The 18,632-nt window shown below is 38.1% G+C and overlaps 1 protein-coding gene and 1 non-coding gene across 2 annotated transcripts in view; one reads left to right on the top strand and one right to left on the bottom strand.

Moving 5' to 3' along the window:
- Nucleotides 1-18,632, top strand: part of LOC145985579 (uncharacterized) — an 85,510-nt gene continuing 66,878 nt past the window's right edge. Inside the window, exons 1-3 of the mRNA XM_083119649.1 lie at nt 1-348; nt 3,163-3,303; nt 7,550-7,681. Coding sequence (XP_082975775.1) covers nt 1-348; nt 3,163-3,303; nt 7,550-7,681 — 621 coding nt within the window. The remainder of the gene's footprint in view (nt 349-3,162; nt 3,304-7,549; nt 7,682-18,632) is intronic.
- Nucleotides 10,716-10,788, bottom strand: TRNAK-CUU (transfer RNA lysine (anticodon CUU)). The gene has a single exon. It is a non-coding gene; the product is annotated as a tRNA-Lys (tRNA).

Here is an 18,632-nt window from a genome sequence, read left to right as displayed (position 1 = left end):
ATGGCAAATGCTGGCCTTCACTTCCTATTATACTTAACCATCATTGCCTACATTGCAAATGTTACCACAACTCGCCACGATGGTTCGGAATACATCCTAGGAGGATCTTCATTCTTACCGAAGTACAAGTTTGCGGGTGTTCTGCTTCGGTGCCCAGGTTGGAAATCGAAGACCAGTTTTCTTTCCGAGCACCAACAATCAAAAATCGACGCGAACATTTCGCCCTTACGTGCTTCAGCCCTTTCAGAGTTTCTAGGGCTAGATGCGCATCGCCAGTCCACTGCTTACTCGGACAAGAAATGTAGGAAAATGCTAGCTTTAACACTGAAGATTAATAGCCAAGGCGTGGTACGTTCTAGTGGCGGTTATCCGTTTGTCAATTATTATTTTCTTGGTTACGTTTGTACTGAAGCCCCTTTGCTTCATTGTTAACCCAAACAATAGAACGGCATAAGATCGTAAGCATTTTCTGCAAACAAGACATGGGCATTTGGAAGGTGAAGCAGGGAAGCGCCCCCTCCCCCATGGATGTTCGTAGTTAATTCCAGGACACCCAGAACAGTGCCGCCTTCTGAAAATACACTGTTTCAATTTCAAGTTATCGCTTTCCTGCGAGGGCGCTACACTAGGCTTTCCTGTAATTATCACTCTCTTGCAATAATTAACGCAAATTGTTGTGAAGGAATTGTACTATATATACATTTACTATACTATACTATATGTACTATATATACATAATTTTATTATGACATTTATTTTTGAGAGGTGTAAGTCCCTCTACCCTCACCTTCACATGGCTTCTGGGGCGAAGGTGAGGGTGAGGTCTGCTCTCGTGAGGGAAATCCTCCGGTTTATACAGTATTTTGTTTGGTTTCGTTCACTGTCTTTTGCAATTTCTACCTACAATTTCATTTGAGAGGTTGATAATATTTTCCTTTTCTATTTTTATTTTGGCGCCTATAAATGTTGTTTGTCTGTGTGAGTGTATGCAGCCTATGCAGCCCAGTTCCTTGTGAGTGTCCCTTCATCAAAATCATCATATCATCGCTCATACCCATCTTCGCGATTAGCCAAAAGTGGATGAAAAGCGAAGTAAAATAGACCAAATCAATCAATCGAAAAGGAACTGCCCAGACTACAAACGTTCCAGCAGTCTTAGAGGGCGAAGCAACGAGTTATAACTTAGAATAATATTAATGACTAGGGTGTGGAATTTTGCCTTTTTAATTCCTTTGTAGTAACACATAGGCTTTAATGTTTAAAGTTCGTTTCATGGTAATCCAAAAACGCATTTTTATAGTGCCTACAAATGCCTATTTTTTACGTGCCTTTGGCATTCTCTACATTAAAGAAGGCTTTGTTGCTGTTGCATGGCCGTAGGCAGGAAAACTTTTCGGGGGGGGGGGTTCATTCATAATTGTTCCCAGGGCGTCGCCAGAAATTTGAATAATAGAAATAATAATAATAATTGTACAATAATAATTAAAATTTCATAATAATAAAACAATTTTATTCCATAATAATAATACTAATAATAATTATTATTATATTATTGTTATATCCTTGAGGGGCTTACTCAATCCAGCAGATGAGTGAATATCCAGCATAAGTTTCTTTTTTTTTTTTTTTACGTTTCATACAGTGTGTACTGAAATGCACAATTATTTTACTTCGTCATTAAACTTTAGATACCTTCAAGAAAAAACTTTAAAAAGTTAGATGGAAATTTTAGTCATAAAGTTTTTGTTGTTTGACTTTAAAATTATTTTTTTTGGAATTTTGAAAAGTGTGGAACCAGTTATTCTCTTTAAAAGCTTAGCCTGGTGCATGGATTGTAACCTCAATAGCGAACGTAATGCGCTACGAATCTGGAGGTACTAGCATGGTACTAGTTTGAACTCCTCTGAAGGGGAATTTATTTTTGACTTTATCGGATGGGGAATTTAAAAGCTGGAAAGGGAATTTTGGGACAATCATAAAGGAACCTTCAGTGTATATTCCTTGTGACGCAGGAACAACACTGGAAAGATGACAGCAGAAGTGATAATGGAGGGGTCGCCGGTGGGCTGCAATTCCGAGAATAAATCCTGTTTCACTCAACTTTCAGAATTCCAAATGTATGAAAATTCTAGCTCGATCGTTTCAACATTGTCTCCTTGTATTTTTGTGATGCTTCGAAAAAAATTGAAAATTTGTTACAGATTTTGGTTTCTGAACATCCATTAATCCAACATGTCAGAAGTTTCGGGGGGGGGGGGTTGAACCCTAGAAACCCCCCCTCTAAATACGGCCATGTGCTGTTGTACTGACTGATATCTGGTATTCGCCAGATTTGAGGGTCTCAATTGGAACATTGATGTAATTTTTTTTTTCGTTACAATGGTGCAAATCGTTTTTTCATGATTTGTTCAAATTCGTACAGTCGTTAACACAAGCTCTCTTTGTTAGAATTAATTAACTGACGATTCCCCGCAAATGTGTATTTCGATCAAAATAGTATTAATAGTTTGTTAATCATTAGCGCACTTTTGTGTATATACTGATGTGCTAATACAGCATAACTGTGCATTGTAAGAAGAAAATTGAAATAAGTTCACATTCATTGCCTATTTTAATGTGTTTTTTTTTGTTGTTTTTTTCTTTTTTTAGGGTGCTTTCTTACTGCCTATAACTTCGCACCCTACTAATGACTCTGTCGGGAAAGTAATCGTGTTCAGCTCCCAGATGCTAGGTGACCATTGTTCAAATACTTAACGCGCCCCAAGTGATAAGCCTTAAATGATGATCGTTTTATGTGGAAGCATTCTCTGTGCAGCACATTTGCTATGGTCAATGGTATACTCTTTCCAAAAAAGGAGGACATTTACCACTTTCTAAAAAATCCACCCGGACACCGGACAGACACCTAAAAAGGAGGACATGTCCGGATAAAAGAGGACGTCTGCTTACCCTACGTTCAAAGATTGTAGATGGATTCAATATCCTGTTTGCTTCTGTGGTATGTGAACGCGGAAACACTCTTGTCTCTCAGAGAGATGCAAGTATTTTCTCTTCAGCCTATTAATATTAAGTTATTAACATGATTCATACACATTCATTGGTAATAATTGTCTGAAGGAAATATTAACATGGATATTGCATTTCTGTACTTTCCTTCGATAGGTTTCAAGAAGTGAAGAATTCCTGGTCATGGATAAAGTATTTGATCCGGTAACAAACAGGTATTCCCGTGTCTTGAATGCGTTTGTTGTAAGACTCAGACAAGAACCGGTACATCAGACTTATAGTCTTCAATTCCTCAATGTAAGTAATATGTTATTTTACACTGATTTTTGTCTTCCGTAGACAGTAGTTTACTTAGTTTTCTTTCATTTTGTAAAGTACATGTTCGACATTATTTTCTATAACCCTCACATAACATTTTCGTTTCGTGTGCTAGATTTGTGTTCGTTGAAATGCTAGGACCTTGTGGAACATTCGAAATTTCACCGATATAAACATCGATTCATTACTCCTTATATTTTATTTTTAACAAAGAAGCTGGCAAAATTATACCTGGACCTTCTTATAAAGCGTATGGCATATTATTGGCATTAAAGAAGTCCCGGGTTCGGGTTCGATAACCGGTGGAGGTACATTGCACAGTGGTTTCGATTTCACTTTAAACTGTAGGACCGGTCCAAAATATCCTATCTGCGCATAAAGTGGACTTAAAACAACAACTGCTTCTATCACCTCAGTTCTGACAGAATGGCTGCAATCATTATAGAAATTAAAATGATCGTTTAATTTTTCTCGCCGATATGTGTTTGTTAGGTGTGCAGCATTGTTATAGCTACGTTCAAACAGAATCATCAATTTGTAAAAGTTTGACAAAGTTTGCTTCAAGTCCACTTTATGGTCACGTAGGATATTATGCCTGAATCTACAATTTAAAGTGGGACCCTAATCAATCACTGTATAATGTGCCTCCACTAGGAATCGAACCCAGGTTTATTTGACTACATGGCGATAGCTTTAGCCATAGTTCTCAATTGAAGGGGTCGGTGCGAGTGTTCATAACACAATTGCAAAACATTTAAAATGAAATGTCATGAAAGTCAGTTACAGATATTACTAGACATACCTATTTTAATTGATGGACTAGCCTACGACTGGCAGATGAAATTTGAATGTAGCGAAATTGGCGAATTTGCTCCAACTTTAAAGTCTGTGTTTCTATCACAAATACGAAAATGGAGCTTTACAGCATCTCGCCCCGACTCTTTCAAATTACATGTGACTGTATGATAGAAATGTCATGTTTAATAAAACATAATAAAAGCATTGAAACTTGCGAAGATATTTCCGAAATAAATTATGTTTTGATCGATAATAATAAACTCTAGTGCCAAGTTACACAATTCAAGCACAGGCGTAACTTGGCGGGGCAAGGGGTGGGAGGGGGGCTCTTGCCCCCACAAACTTTTCAGGCTTATTAAAATTTACAAGCTAGGAGACCTGATGAGCAAAGTAATAAAGAGTAATATTTGCGATTTCGCAAACGTCACAGTTATTTAGCAAATAATCCTGGACGCTATTTTCATAAGATGGAAAACTTTTGGAATCTCTTCCCCCAAAGTTAAACCAGGTTTGATTCTGCCCCCTCAAAATTGTGCCCAAGTCTGATTCTGCTCCCTCAAAATTAGGCACAAATTTGATTCTGCCCCCTCAATATTATGCCCCAAGTTACACACATGAATTCAAGTGTGAAATAAGCTAAACGTGCAATGGTTTTCAATAGTTTCACTTGTTCACTCTGCCCCCAACTTCATGACAGTTTTTGATCTAATACATCAATTACCAAGCGAATTTTCCACTACCACGTTTATTCTCTTTGTTTTACGAAATGAGAGGCTCATGAATTGATACAGAGCTTCAAACAAGCTGCCAACAACCTCTGCACCAGCTTAAGCAAAAATCCATTCACAAGAAACACGAAGGATGCAAGAAAATATCATTGAAAATAGACGTGGACAATTTGCCGAGCAAAACTTGTGCATCCCACTCTTAGAGTATAGCAATGATACTATAATAGCTAGATAGCTGACTCGCCACGGACGAGTGAAGCCACACAGGAGGTCTTCGTGTACGGCAAGAACCCGTTGGCTGTATGCGCGGTAACCGTAAATATGGTTATTTCTTGCAGCGCATATAACTGCATAACCCTGGAAAAGCCAGGGTCGGATGTTTCCTTTCATAGATATGTAGGAAGCCAGTTTCACTCTACATATTTGTATACTTTTATATTATTTTTGGGACAAGCATAGGCACTGACTTAGGAGAGTGAGGCACTTTCTGGCTCCCCTGAATTCCTCAAGAAGTATTTACATTATGCGTAAAAAAAATTGTCAATCTTGCCCCCCCCCCCCCCACCTCCAAATATTTATATGAAGTTGCGACCTCTGGAGACAAACCACTTATATGTTATGGAGGTATTAATATTTCCCAATACACTACACTTGTGATCGAGTTTTTTTGTGTGTAGCCTCAACACAGTTTGAAAACCCCTGGTATTGTCTGTTAATTTCTTATAAGAAAAGGCAAGGAAGACAAGCTTTTCTTTTTAAATCATCTGGCATGGAATTTTTTCATGGCAACATATTTCTTTCATAACTGCTACGCAGTTTGATAGCCTCTGGAATACTTCGGTTAACTTATCAAACAAAATGCAACTTAGGTAATTATTTCTCTTTTAAGAGGGATAAATGTGGTAACGTTTTTCATAGCTGCTGCGCAGTTTGAAAATCCCCTAGAATTGTCTGTTAAAACTTCTTTAAAAAAGTCAAGGGAGGTTTTTTCCTTTGGAAAATATCCCATTAACATGTATTTTATGCACTTTCAAAGAATTTTAGATGTACAAAACCCGTTAAAATTACAAACGTTTCTATTATTATTTATTAATAAATTAAACAAACTGAATGGTATATTTTATGTTCAGACACGCATCCAGAAATATATTTCAAAGGCTGAGGATCTGAACCAAGTTGAGTTCGTGTTTAAAGTCCACTTTATGCACAGTAAGGCTAATTGGGACTGGACCTACAGTTTAAAGTGGGATCCGACCCACTATGTGCCTCCTCCGGGTATCGAACCCGGGGCCCCCTTGATTACAAAGCGATGACGCTACCACTGCGCCATCGGGGAGGCCCTAGTCTGAACCAAGTGATTCAGAATTAATAAAAATAACAATAATATTTAAAATTATACGGTAATATAATTTATAGGTTTATTCATAATTATGTGTAAATAAATTAATATTGGATTGTTATTATTACATGAATAGATAGAAAGAATAGATTTAAGAAAATAATAGAGATGTAACAGCTTGTACTCATTATCTAGTGAGCGCATAGTTACGATCGACAAAACTTATGTAATGAGTAACTTTTCTGGCAACAATAAAATATAGGTGCATAGGGAAGCATTGAAAAGCAACCTATGTTAGATCCAATTAACGAAATGTAAAGTTCGTGAATATATGCACATTATTATAAATAGTAGTATGCATAAATCTTCTTTGGTACTCCCATACAAAGCTGTATGATCGCAATATAATCCACCAGTAAGTTCGGTGGAAATAAATAAACAAGTGGTAAACAAGCACATTTTCATTATTTTTAGTACTCGATAAGTCTTTCGGTGGGTCCGGATACCCCCTAAATACGTCCTTTTTTTATGTTGCATTAAGCCAGGGGTTCGTTTAGCCTGCTAACTATAATCTTTCCACTTACTTTCTGTAAAAAAAATCGACTCTTTACATGGTACGCGAAGTACTTTTGCCTGACTTTTCATTAATTCAATAGCAGTGAATGAATTTTATTGCATTAAAGCAACTCACAATGTGTTACGAATTCATTTTTCATCGTTACCACATTCTTCCCAACACAAATACTGTAAAAAAACCTCGAAATTAACATTCGTAAGCATAACTGCCAATGGAGGGTACTCTCTTCCTGCCGTACATGGTTGCGCGCATGAGTGGCGGAATTAACTATCTAGCCATATATATACATCATTGGAGTATAGAAGATCCCACTGTACAGTCAACGGCAAAGGTAACTGTTGGCAAATTGTCCATCACTATTTTCATTAGCATTACTCTTTATTCCACCACACCCTGTGTTGTTTTAAGGAATTAATTTATGTTGATACAAAGCAGATGTTGTCCTCTGCCTAATGACGTTTTTACTTCAATTCATGATCATCACATTTTGGAAAACGGACTAAATGAAAATGGTGATGGACAATTTGCCTACTATTTCTTTTGCCATTGGGTGTACACCGGCGAGACAAGTTGAAAGCATCGAAGTCTGCCAGACTGCAGTGCCATCTACTATATTGCTCTAGTAGAACTATTTGGGTGAAATTGAGATTGAAAACAGGCATTACATTGTATTTTGTTAGAATTTGAATCTCTGCAGGATATCTAACAAACGTGTATTTAAATTTTGACAACGTTTCATGAAACTGACATTTTTAATGTCCTTTTCTTTCCTCCTCTTGAAAGCGAGTGAACGGACTTGCTTCAGAAGAAATTATTCCAAGCAAAACAGAAGGTACACAACACTGTGAAGATAATGGCAAAAACCCTACTTGCGGATATGCATACCAGCATGGGAAGAAGGTGCCATACAGCCAGGTACTGTTTTGTTACAAACTTGCTCTTCTCACTTCTGCTTTACAATTGCATGCATATTATTTCAATGTGCGAATTAAAATATTTACTATCATTAATAGACTGAAGTGTAACCAGGGTGAGAATTACTGGAGGAAACCGTGGATTTTCCCTACACTAAACCCCAGTATCCCTCGCAATAGATGTAAATTTTCATTCCTGCCAGGGATGGTTTTACCTCCCCACCCCCGAATCTTTAGAAAAATATAATAGTACATTGTAAGCCAGATATTTCAAAATTTTAAAGTTCATGAAGTAAGTTTTTTTTTCTTTCAAGCATATAAGTGCAATCGAATCGTTTATTTCAGAAACCCCCTATCGACCACTTCTGGCGAAAACTATATTTGTATAGTTTCATATAGCCCTTGCCAAGACAAATCGTTTGATGCACAAATGGATCATGTAACCGCGTACCTAAGTATCATATGTTCGCGGTTACATGATCCATTTGTGCCAGGCACGTATCCAGAGGGGGGCTTAGGGGGCTCGAGCCCCCCCCGAAAGTTTTAGGTTTACACTAGATAAAATGAAGTTTTTGGTTTCTTGTGCTGTGAAATAAAATAATGTGACAATAATTTAAGGAAATAAATAATTATCGAGGCAAGACGGAGAATGTTCCGTAACCCTGTTATTGATAATAGCACGTTTCCAAGGTGGGGATGAGGTGGCTCGAGACCCCTCTCAGGAAATTTTTCAATTTACACTAGATAAAATTAGATTTTTGGCGTCTTGAATAATGTAAAGATAATAAATTTATAAATCTGAGAGAAATAATTATCGAGACAAGACTGAGAGCATTCTATAACCTTATTATTTGTCAATAGCACGTATCCAAGTTGGGAATCGGGAGGCTCGAGCCTACCTTCAGGATTTTTTTCTGTTTACACTAGATAAAATTAGGATGTTGGCTTCTTGAATAATGTGATGATAATTTGGAAGAAATAATTATCGAGACAAAACGGAGAATGTTCTATAACCCTGTTATTATTAATAGCACGTATCCAAGGTGGGGTTGAGGTTGCTCGAGCCCCCCAGAAAATTTTCTATTTTACCCTAGATAAAATTAGGTTTTTGGCTTTTTGAATAATGTGACGATGATTTAAGGCGATAGAAAATTATCGAGGCAAGACGGAGAATGTTCTATAACCCTGTTGTTGATAATATTGCACGTAAACGTTTCTTACGCTTTCGGTGTTGTCGCAGCGCACTTGAGCACTATGTAGAGACTTGTCAGCATTTGGAAGCTGCACAACAAAGGTAGCGCCACACGTAGGGCAATTCGTTGTAATTTCTAATCTCTGGCAGTCGGGAGAGGGTACGTTCTTGAATGAGAGAAGGAGCCAACTACTGGCAATATTAACGAATCGTTTTATCTGCGGAACGTTCTAGAATATAATGAGGATATACATAAATATGCGGATTCAATTTTTCGGTTGATCTGTACAAAGAATCGGTTAATGAGATTTCAGAGGTAAGACAGTTCATACAGTCGATTGGTGATCGTATCAGTCAGCGTCCTCTGGTTGCTTTATAAGATATAGTGATTCTAAAATGAAGACATTGACGACAGCAGAACTTCCGGGGCTTCAGAGTAGTGCTAGCTCGGTTCGAGGGCCGAAGAGATCAAGGCCTCTCTCTCTAAAGTGAATATTTCAGCAGTACCGGATATTGGAGTGGTATATTAAAACAGAAATAAGCTGCATAGATCAACTGAAAATCAAAGTTTTGTGTGATGATTTAGTTTATCCAGAACTAAATTTCGTATACGCAGTCCGAGAATTTCATGGTATAAAAAAATACTTTGTTTAAGCCTACTGGGTTCGAAACACATTCAAACACTTAACTACCATAAAGAGACAGCCGAAAATGTTATGAATGTCGAGAAGAGAAAGGAAGATGTTGCATATGAAGACATTTTAGGCGGAAATTGCAGGCTCTACCAGGACCCAAATCAGGCTTTTTTCGTGCAGATATATGACGAGACAACGGAAGCTGTGACAGGCATTTTTTAACACTTGTGAGTGCTAAGGCCTGAATCTGAACAATTTGGTGGGTTTTGGCTTTTATACGAGCTGCAAACATGGGAGGACAAGAGAAGTTAGTGGTGTTCAGGACTTAAAACAACAAACTGTCTGAATCTCGCGTTGGTGAGTGGATTGTCCATCCCGTGCATGTGTAACAGCTTCGTAAAAACACTCAAAGACACCATAGATGTTTTTATGCCAGATGAGAAGAAATGGACAAACATACGTACCGAGATGGTTCCGGCACACAATGTTAATGCATGGAAACAGAGGAGTCGAGTGGTAAAAAATGTTCCGATTTCACGTTCTGATTAAAATGACAGCCTTACAGTGGCGACGATTTAAGGGATAGTTGCTCTCCATTTTTTTTCTTGCCTCAACATTATGGCTAATTAATGTTAAGCCTGGTCTGCCAAGAGAAAGTAAACTTTCCTTGCACCGCCATGCACCCCCCCTTTTTTTTGGAACCCAATTGCCACCACTGGTCTTGAACATACAATTGTGAGGTTCTTACTATACCCCTTAAAAAAATGGTGTTGAGCCCCCCCCCCCCCCGAAAGGAATTCCTGGATACGTGCCTGATTTGTGCATCAAACGATTTGTCTAGAACGCGTAGCAGCTGAAAGATCGCAGATTGCCGACCAAATCGGGGCAGCTTTCCAAGTCGAGGTTTCTTCAAGCGTCATTACATTTTTGAACCCGTATGAGTAAGAGTAAGTGCATATAATACTGTACTTGTGACAAACAGCTAAAACTCACACAAGATATAAAAACTCATGGGAATGACGTAACAAATTGTAATGCAAATGTACAAAATAGCAAACTCAAAATCTTATTTCACCAGCTATCAACCGTGAGTAAATATGTTTTAGTTCGTATTTGTAGAAATCATGTTTACTTTGTGACCTGCAATGAAATAAAAGGTAGTTTCAAGAATAAATATGCTTGGGAAAAAATAAAGAAAAAAAAGGTTTCGCCCAACGTGGGGCTCGAACCCACGACCCTGAGATTAAGAGTCTCATGCTCTACCGACTGAGCTAGCCGGGCAACGAACGTGTATGTCTCTAGAACATGTGGTCAACTGAATAAGGCAATAAATAAACAAATTGAGAGTAAAAGTTCTTGTGGTTATGATTATATTAACTTTTCTTGTGTTTTCTGTTGGAAAATGCATTTGAAAAACACTCAAAGTCTCAACTCTCAAGGTAGGGGCTTATCCAGAATTTTCCATCAGGGAATGTTCTTATTTAGAGGGGGGAGGGGTGTAAATATAAATTTAGAGCCAAAATGACAATAAATTCGGTCTTTGTGAAAACTTTTAGGGGTTGTTGAATAAATGTTGGTGTGTGTGTGTGGGGGGGGGGGGGGGCTGTTAGCGGTGTGTGGATGAATCAATTACTGTCTCAAGATGTAAGCAGGGCTGGCGGAAGTTAAGGGGGGGCAAGCCCTGCTGCTGCCCAGAGCGGCAAAATTTGAAGAGAAGAAAAAATAAGCCTATTGAAAACTTGAAAGTTATAATATTATATTATATTATGTAACTTGAAAGTTAATAAGAATGTGCCAGCCCACCCTTTTGAAGGAACATATTAGGAGTCTTGGTACTACTTTACTATACCGGAGACACCTATCAATGATTTATTTCGCAACTTTTTACATTGCTAACGTACTATTCTGCATTGCGGAACATTTCTTTAGGTGAAATAATGAATTTCTAACGAAAATAATGTCTATTTCATACATTAACGAGTACTTACTGTTGTTCCTTATTTCCCACAAACCATCCACGGGTAGCCCAAAAATTCACGATAGCCCCACGAACCATCACGGGGATGAGGTATGCCTATTAGGTTAGGTTAGGCCTGTTAGGTTAGGTTCCTCCTTTCATTCAATTTAGCATATACGGACAATACAAGAGCGTATTGTGCTCTCGTGCAGAAAGCAAATGGCGGCAGCAGCAATAGCGCGTCGGAAATGGATTTTCGTAGAAATCCACATGCATTCGCTTTAAAATGGATCAAAACTACATTCCCGAACATCAACAATGCTACAGAAAATGATTTGCGTAAGTACTTTCTCCTGTAAATTTGAAGAAATATATAGTAAAGTGTTACCGGAGTCTCATTTTAAAATCACTGATTGCCACAAGGTGAGAAAGCAGATTCGATACCTTAACTCCGTTGATATATCAAGTGGGAGAGGTCTATGATGCGCTCCTTCAGATAAGTGGCGACATTAAAACTGTCCAAACAGGCCCGTAGCTAGGAATTCTTTGTGGGGGGGGGGGGCGAAGTGAATCCTAGAGGGGGCAAATTTTTAATATATTGTATCGCATTGGCAGATATAACAGGGTACACAGAGGCACTTGCCCGCTTCCCCAAAAGAGATAAGTAACAGAAAAGGGATGATATCTTGAAACTGCAACGAACAAAAGAACTTCGAGCAACATCAAATAGCAATATTTCGATAATGACCTTTCCAGATTGCCAAAGAATATGAAGTTTAACATAAATACCTAGGTAGGCTAATAGGGACTGTATCTACTTGATACTTACAGGTCGATAATGTTAATAGATGATTAATATGCACCAACAACTTTGGGCGCCTCTGCAGAACTGATTAAGGGAGCCCTTTATAAATCATGTTTCATAATGATTCCCTCTAGTTTCCAGTATGCAAAATTTTTACGCACAAAGGAATCTAACGAGAATCCAACAACACCATTGTGTTGTGTTATGCAAGAAAATAGAATTAATTAAATAATAATGGTTACATATTACCTACACTTTGATGAATTGTGTAAAAATTTGTAGCTAATACACTTTTTTTGTACTTGCTAAAACATTAAAACATGGGTCCCTTAGTCCACCACTGACTATTTCTTTCAAAGGGGAGACTCTTGCATCACTACAGACAACGTTTGCCTACTGGTTACGTTAATCATTTTGCAAAATATTGTGTGAATTGTATTATATTATAGTTGAAATACATGTGTTTGACACCTGACAAACAAATAGGAATCCCTTGATTGATCAATGACTTCTCGGATTACAGTGTCATCATTTCATAGAAATAAATTGTTTCATAGAGATCGTTTAGCTCCCAGGGCCGACTCCTGCTGCCCCATAGCTATAGATCTGAACTTGGACTATAAGAACAGGAGACATTGCGAGCGAAGCGAGCAAGAAAATTTTACGAAATGTTTTTTTATTTGTATCAAATTTAAAATCATGGTGGGGGGGGAATTGCCCCTCTGTGCCCCTTGAAAGTGCCCTTGGCCGTCTGGTAGAAACATGCAAGGAACACGTAAAAACTAATTCCATCATGTCCAATTGTCCTGCTATTCTTAGATTCTCCTAGTCTTGTTTTTTTACTTAAATGTTTGCTTCCCCTAAAACGGACTTCTGTCCAAGGTCAGGGAGAGGGGACAATGCCCCCTGTAGTTGTGGCACTGTTTATGAGTGTGTCTTCATCAATTTCACGTCATCCTTCATTGTTGCGATTAGCTATAAGTGACAGAAAAGTAACGCAAAGTAACAAAAATCAAATATCCACTCCCTTTCTCTACCACACTATTACCAAAAGATAGACTTGGGAACAAAAATTTAAGCAATTCAAAGTTCATAGCAACATATCCAAGAAAAACATCCGAACACATTAGGCACCTATAATACAAGACTACTCAAAATGTCACAACTGTTCTAGATACTAAAAATTGTGAAATCATTTCCCGAAGTCTAATCTGGAAGGGAATTTTTCCCCCCAATCCTGATACGACATTATACGGAATCCCATACACCCTAATAAATCACAAAATCAATAAGTGTCTTTGTAATGTTGCTAGAGTAACACATGATATAATTGTAAAGATTAGTGAGAATTCTAGGTAAGAATGTGTTCTGTATTTTTCACAGGGGGGCAGAGCAGGCTCTCAGGGGGGGCAGTTGCCCCCCCTGCCCCCCCTCTAGCTACGGGCCTGTGTCCAAATGGTAGCACACGAGGACGAGGCGCAGTGTATTGCAAACAAGTTGTGTGGCTTTACATTCCTTTGCTCACAGGTATGACTTTTGGTACCTCCACGAACTTTCAAAATGCTACAGAAACTCATTTCCGTAAGTAGTTTCTTCTGTAAAAATGAAGAAATGTGTCTCCGATATAACAGACATTTACCTGACTTTTTACTCCACGTAATGTAATGAGCAAAAAATCTCTTCAAAACATTAATCTGTGATATGTTAGATGATTTCTTACAAACATATCAGCGCTTTGAAAAAAGCAGGAGTGATGAAAAATTTCAAAGTTTTTTTTAGACGCCACTTGCCAGCCTGGCAGGGCCTCCCTCCCTCCACTCGTGGAGGCGTCTGGGGCGGCGACCTATGGGTCCCGGTTGATGAGAAAGAATTGGCATCGAATTTAGATATAGATGATCCAAAGATAGGCAACACTGTATAGAGCCTAAATCAAAAGAAGAAGCAGTTTCAGCATGATGAATTTTATCTCTAAGACAAAGATTTGAGCAGCTTAAACATCATATTGAACTTTTCAATTTCTTTTATGATATTAAATAAAACAATTACACCTAAGGTGACCTTAAACTGATAAAGGGTCATGGTTTTGCACCTAATGTGAGTGTAGAACTTCGAATTTATTAACTTTGTCGGTAACCGTGGCAAGTGGCGAACAAAGGTTTTTTTTTTAAAAAAAAATTAAGGCTAATAAAAATACAATCTTCGGTCAGTCATGTCTGAAACACGCTTCTTTCCATTTATGCAAGATAGCATACGAAAAAGAACATTGCATGTATAGGTAAAGGTAAAGTTCCCTGTGCATATTGCAGCACGTCTTGAAGGCACATTTAGGGGATGTGGGGTAGGGCCACACACATTCTCGATTTCGGACATTTTGGAGGTGATGTGATCAGCACTACTCTCCGGCCGCCTTTACCTCTCAGTGGTTGCCCCAGGTACCCATTAATTTGAGGCTGGGTGAACCCCAGAGCTGATTTATGCGGGGACAGCGCAGGAAAGAATTCAGACCTTAGATCAGCCACGCGGGAGATCCGGGAACATTACATGCAATTCTTTTAAATATCCAATCATATATCACAGACCTACAACGGTAAACATATGAAGTCAAGCCTTCATTTCTTTCCTAATATTAGTAACATTTACGATACGTTTAAGAGAGGGACAGAGAGAGAGTTTTCATAAAATATAATAATAATATAAAATTAGTGTCGCATTTTTTAAAGTTAAACTGTGGTTAAGCGAGATATCCTTTTCTGCTTTATAGTATTGAAATAGCGTAACAAGTAATATTATTTATTTTATAGTTTGATGTTTTTCTTAGGAATATATTGATTTTCAATTTCCCGTTGCTGCGTAATGACGGGGGGAGGGGGGCGTTGGAAAGGGAGCGGCGTCTGCCGCCACACCCAGAGCGGCAAAATGACTCCCTTGGTGTAGGGCACGAATAATAATAATAATAAATAATAAATAATTAATCTTGTTTTTAACATTTTCGAAACACTACGTGAACACTTGTTTGGAGTTTAGGAAACGGAATTCCAAGCAGTGTTTGTGGATTGGAAAAAAATGGAATAAAACATTTGAATTAAGAAAAGTTTGAGGTGGAAGGCGGGCACGTTACTATCAAAGAAGAAAATCCTTTTTGGTTACGTCGCCAGAATTTTTTGTTGAGGGGTCAGGAATTGATAAAACTTGAATAGTATAGAGTGAATAATAATATTTTTTTATGGTGGTTTACAACAACAACTATTATCAATTGATAATAATAATAATAACCCATAGCTCTACAGCCCGTGAGGGCCTTGGCTTACCTACCGACTGCTGGTCTCCCTCCCACACTGTTCCTCCGTCACCTGTTGTAGCGTGGAGATCTTAGACCAGTATTGGGGTGACGGGTGGTCAGCCCGTCGAACCCCCAGCCGTTGTAGGTCTTCTCGACCAGGTTACCGCTCACTCATTCGGAGCTCCCCAATTTCCTCACGATGGTGGGTTGCCACCGGCCCTATACGTAGGCCGAATAAATTCCGACCAGAGCCGGATTCGAACCTACGCCGTCCCGCAGCGAACGATCTCAAGACGAGTGAACGCCTTAACCCGCTCGGCTACGGAGGAGGACATCAATTGATAAAAATAAATAATTTTATTCATATTATTATTTTTATTAGGAATGTGACGAAGCTGAAAATTTACCGATGCCGATGTACTCACCGATAATTTTTGGAACCGATACCGATGCCGATATTTAATCGATTCCGATACATAAGATATTAAACAGAAATGGCATGTTATTTTCAGCATGACAAAAAATAATTGCTATGTACATTTCTATTGCATATCATAATGTATGTGGTTATGTGAACCTTTAAGAAGATTCACAGATTCTCAAGAGATTTAACATTAGTACACAAGCAGTTCTTTGAAATGCAAAATGAATTCCTGTTCTTAATGTTGGAAATTTACTGCTGCCAGATTCAACTTCAGAAACACGAGTTTTGGAAGCACTTCTGGAAGTAATATACTTCTTCTCTTATCGCAAATCTGTTCAGCAACACTGAACTCTCATTCACTGAACACTGATGCAGCAGGTTTTCCCAAGTATTTTCTCAGCACTTGCTTCAGGCTTGAATACTAATTTTTGAATTTCCAACACAACAGCATATCCTGGTCACGTGGACTAGTTGGTTCAGCAATGTACTGTTTTATTTCTGATTTTGAGTTAGGTTGATCCTCTGAATGAGAGTTTCCAATAATTTTATTACAAAAACTCTACAATGATGAAGAATCATAAACTAATTTTCAACAAATCTTACAAAACTAAAATATAAAACTTATTAGAAGGTAAAAACTCTAGTATAATCTGTACCGATTTAAATATCGGATTTTTGCCGATGCCGATACCGATGCCGATATGTCAATTTCTGCCGATTTTCATACATCTGTAATCGGCTTCGGCACATCCCTAATTTTTATCATCATTATCATATCCTTGTGGAGACTTTGTAACTCTCGATCCACCAAATGTGTAAAGTTGTAAAGAATCACCCACTGTTCTTCAGTATTTTTTTTACATTGCATCCGGAGCGTACTGAAATGCATAGTTATTATATTTTCTTATTAAGAAAAGGATTTAAAACTTAGGGGAAAATTTTACTCAAAGTTTATGTTGTGTGACGTCATAAAAATTCTAATTTTTGCAATTTTGAAAATTGTGGAACCATTGTTACTGTATTTTGCACTCAATTTTTTTCAATATAACGTAGTTTTTACTTTGGTTATTCTGTTGGAATACTAACTGATTTTTTTCTGTTAACAACAATAATAGCAAGAAGCTTCCTGCTTTCTTGTAATTTGAAATGATACGAATTTTCAGAAGGCCTAGTCGACAAACCGGTTCGAACCCTCTTCGCTTTCGAATTGTTAACTGTCGTTAGAGCTTTTGAGTTAAAAATTTAATAGCAGTTTGAGGGCTGGTTTGATACTGAATTTGAGCAAAATTTGGGCAAAGAGTTGAAGATGGCAAAATACGCTTGGCCACGGTTGATGCCAAGTTAATAGAAACTAGACAAAAGCTGTGAACTTACTGGGTTCCGTCTATGGACTTCCGAAGGATTTTTTTTTTCAGAACTTTCTCGTCCAAAAACTGATATAATTTGATATCTTATCTTGTCATTCTTATATACTCAGTCAGCTAACATTATCATTGTAATCTACTGCAATTTGAATGTAATTGCATACATGGAAATGCAATTTTCGCCAACATACCCTTTTTCCAAGGGGTCGAGCAAAAAAGTAAAAGGGTGTGTTTCTCTCCACAATATGTAAATGAATGATGAACTATTGAAAGGGATGATGGGCAGTAGTATGCTCTAAAGAGATGCAGCTTGATTTTTCAGATGTTCTTACAGAATATTTCTTGTTTTCTATATGTTCTATGAAAGGATAAACTGTTTTCAAAATCTGAAGCCACTATTTCGCTTCACTTGTAACTTTTCGCCTGGTAAGTTTGCAGGACTCCGTCCGTGGCCGGTTGTTTAAGCGGACCTAGAGGCCGAAACACATCTGCGCTAGATAAAGACGACATCTATACCTATCTATCGTCGATGTAGAGTGAAAAAAAAAATCCATGTTGGGGTGCCTCAGTGCATGGAGGATGTGAGAGTACCGTTGTTTAAGATCGACTGCTTTGTTGATAGCAGGGAGAGGCAAACGAAGTATATTTTGTTCCAGTGCGGTTTGGAGATAAGAGGAAGCAAGTGGTAAGGCAACTGCCAAAATTGGAAGTGATGAAGCAAGTGTCCGCAAGTAGGCGGACAATAAAACCATTTCACAACCATGAAAAAATCTCACTGAGCTATGGGAATTATTGAAAAATAAACAGACCACTTAAAACAAACGAAGAAACAATTCTTAACAAAATAATACTGGCGAAGAAGAAGACAACGCTCTCTGATCTTTAAAGAGACTGTCGACAGTACACTTCTCTTTCATACTATAGGCTCACTTCAATGCCTAACATTCGGCGCTTAATATGACGACATGGCATAATATGAAACTGTAAGAGTTAGTGTTTTCGATTGAACACGGTGTTTGAGAAAGGAGTCTCGCAACCCCCCCCCTCCCTCGCCCCTCGTGGAGAAATACATTGCTTGCCTCTGAAAAAAATCCTTCGGTCACCCATGTATGTCATTGGCCTCCCCTGAACAACTGTTTCTTTCAAATTTCCAAATATGTCGTTGTTGTGCTAAATCTAAAATCAAGCAAAAATTTAGTAAGTCTCTAGTATTCTTAAGTTTCATTGGCATATAGATGCTAAGAAAACATGCATACATGTTTCATGTTTTCTTTATTTTCAAAGTCGCACCCCCT

Source organism: Lepisma saccharinum, chromosome 3, assembly GCF_977018435.1.
Source record: "Lepisma saccharinum chromosome 3, izLepSacc3.1, whole genome shotgun sequence".
Lineage (NCBI taxonomy): Eukaryota > Metazoa > Arthropoda > Insecta > Zygentoma > Lepismatidae > Lepisma > Lepisma saccharinum.
This window is presented reverse-complemented; position numbering and strand designations above follow the sequence as displayed.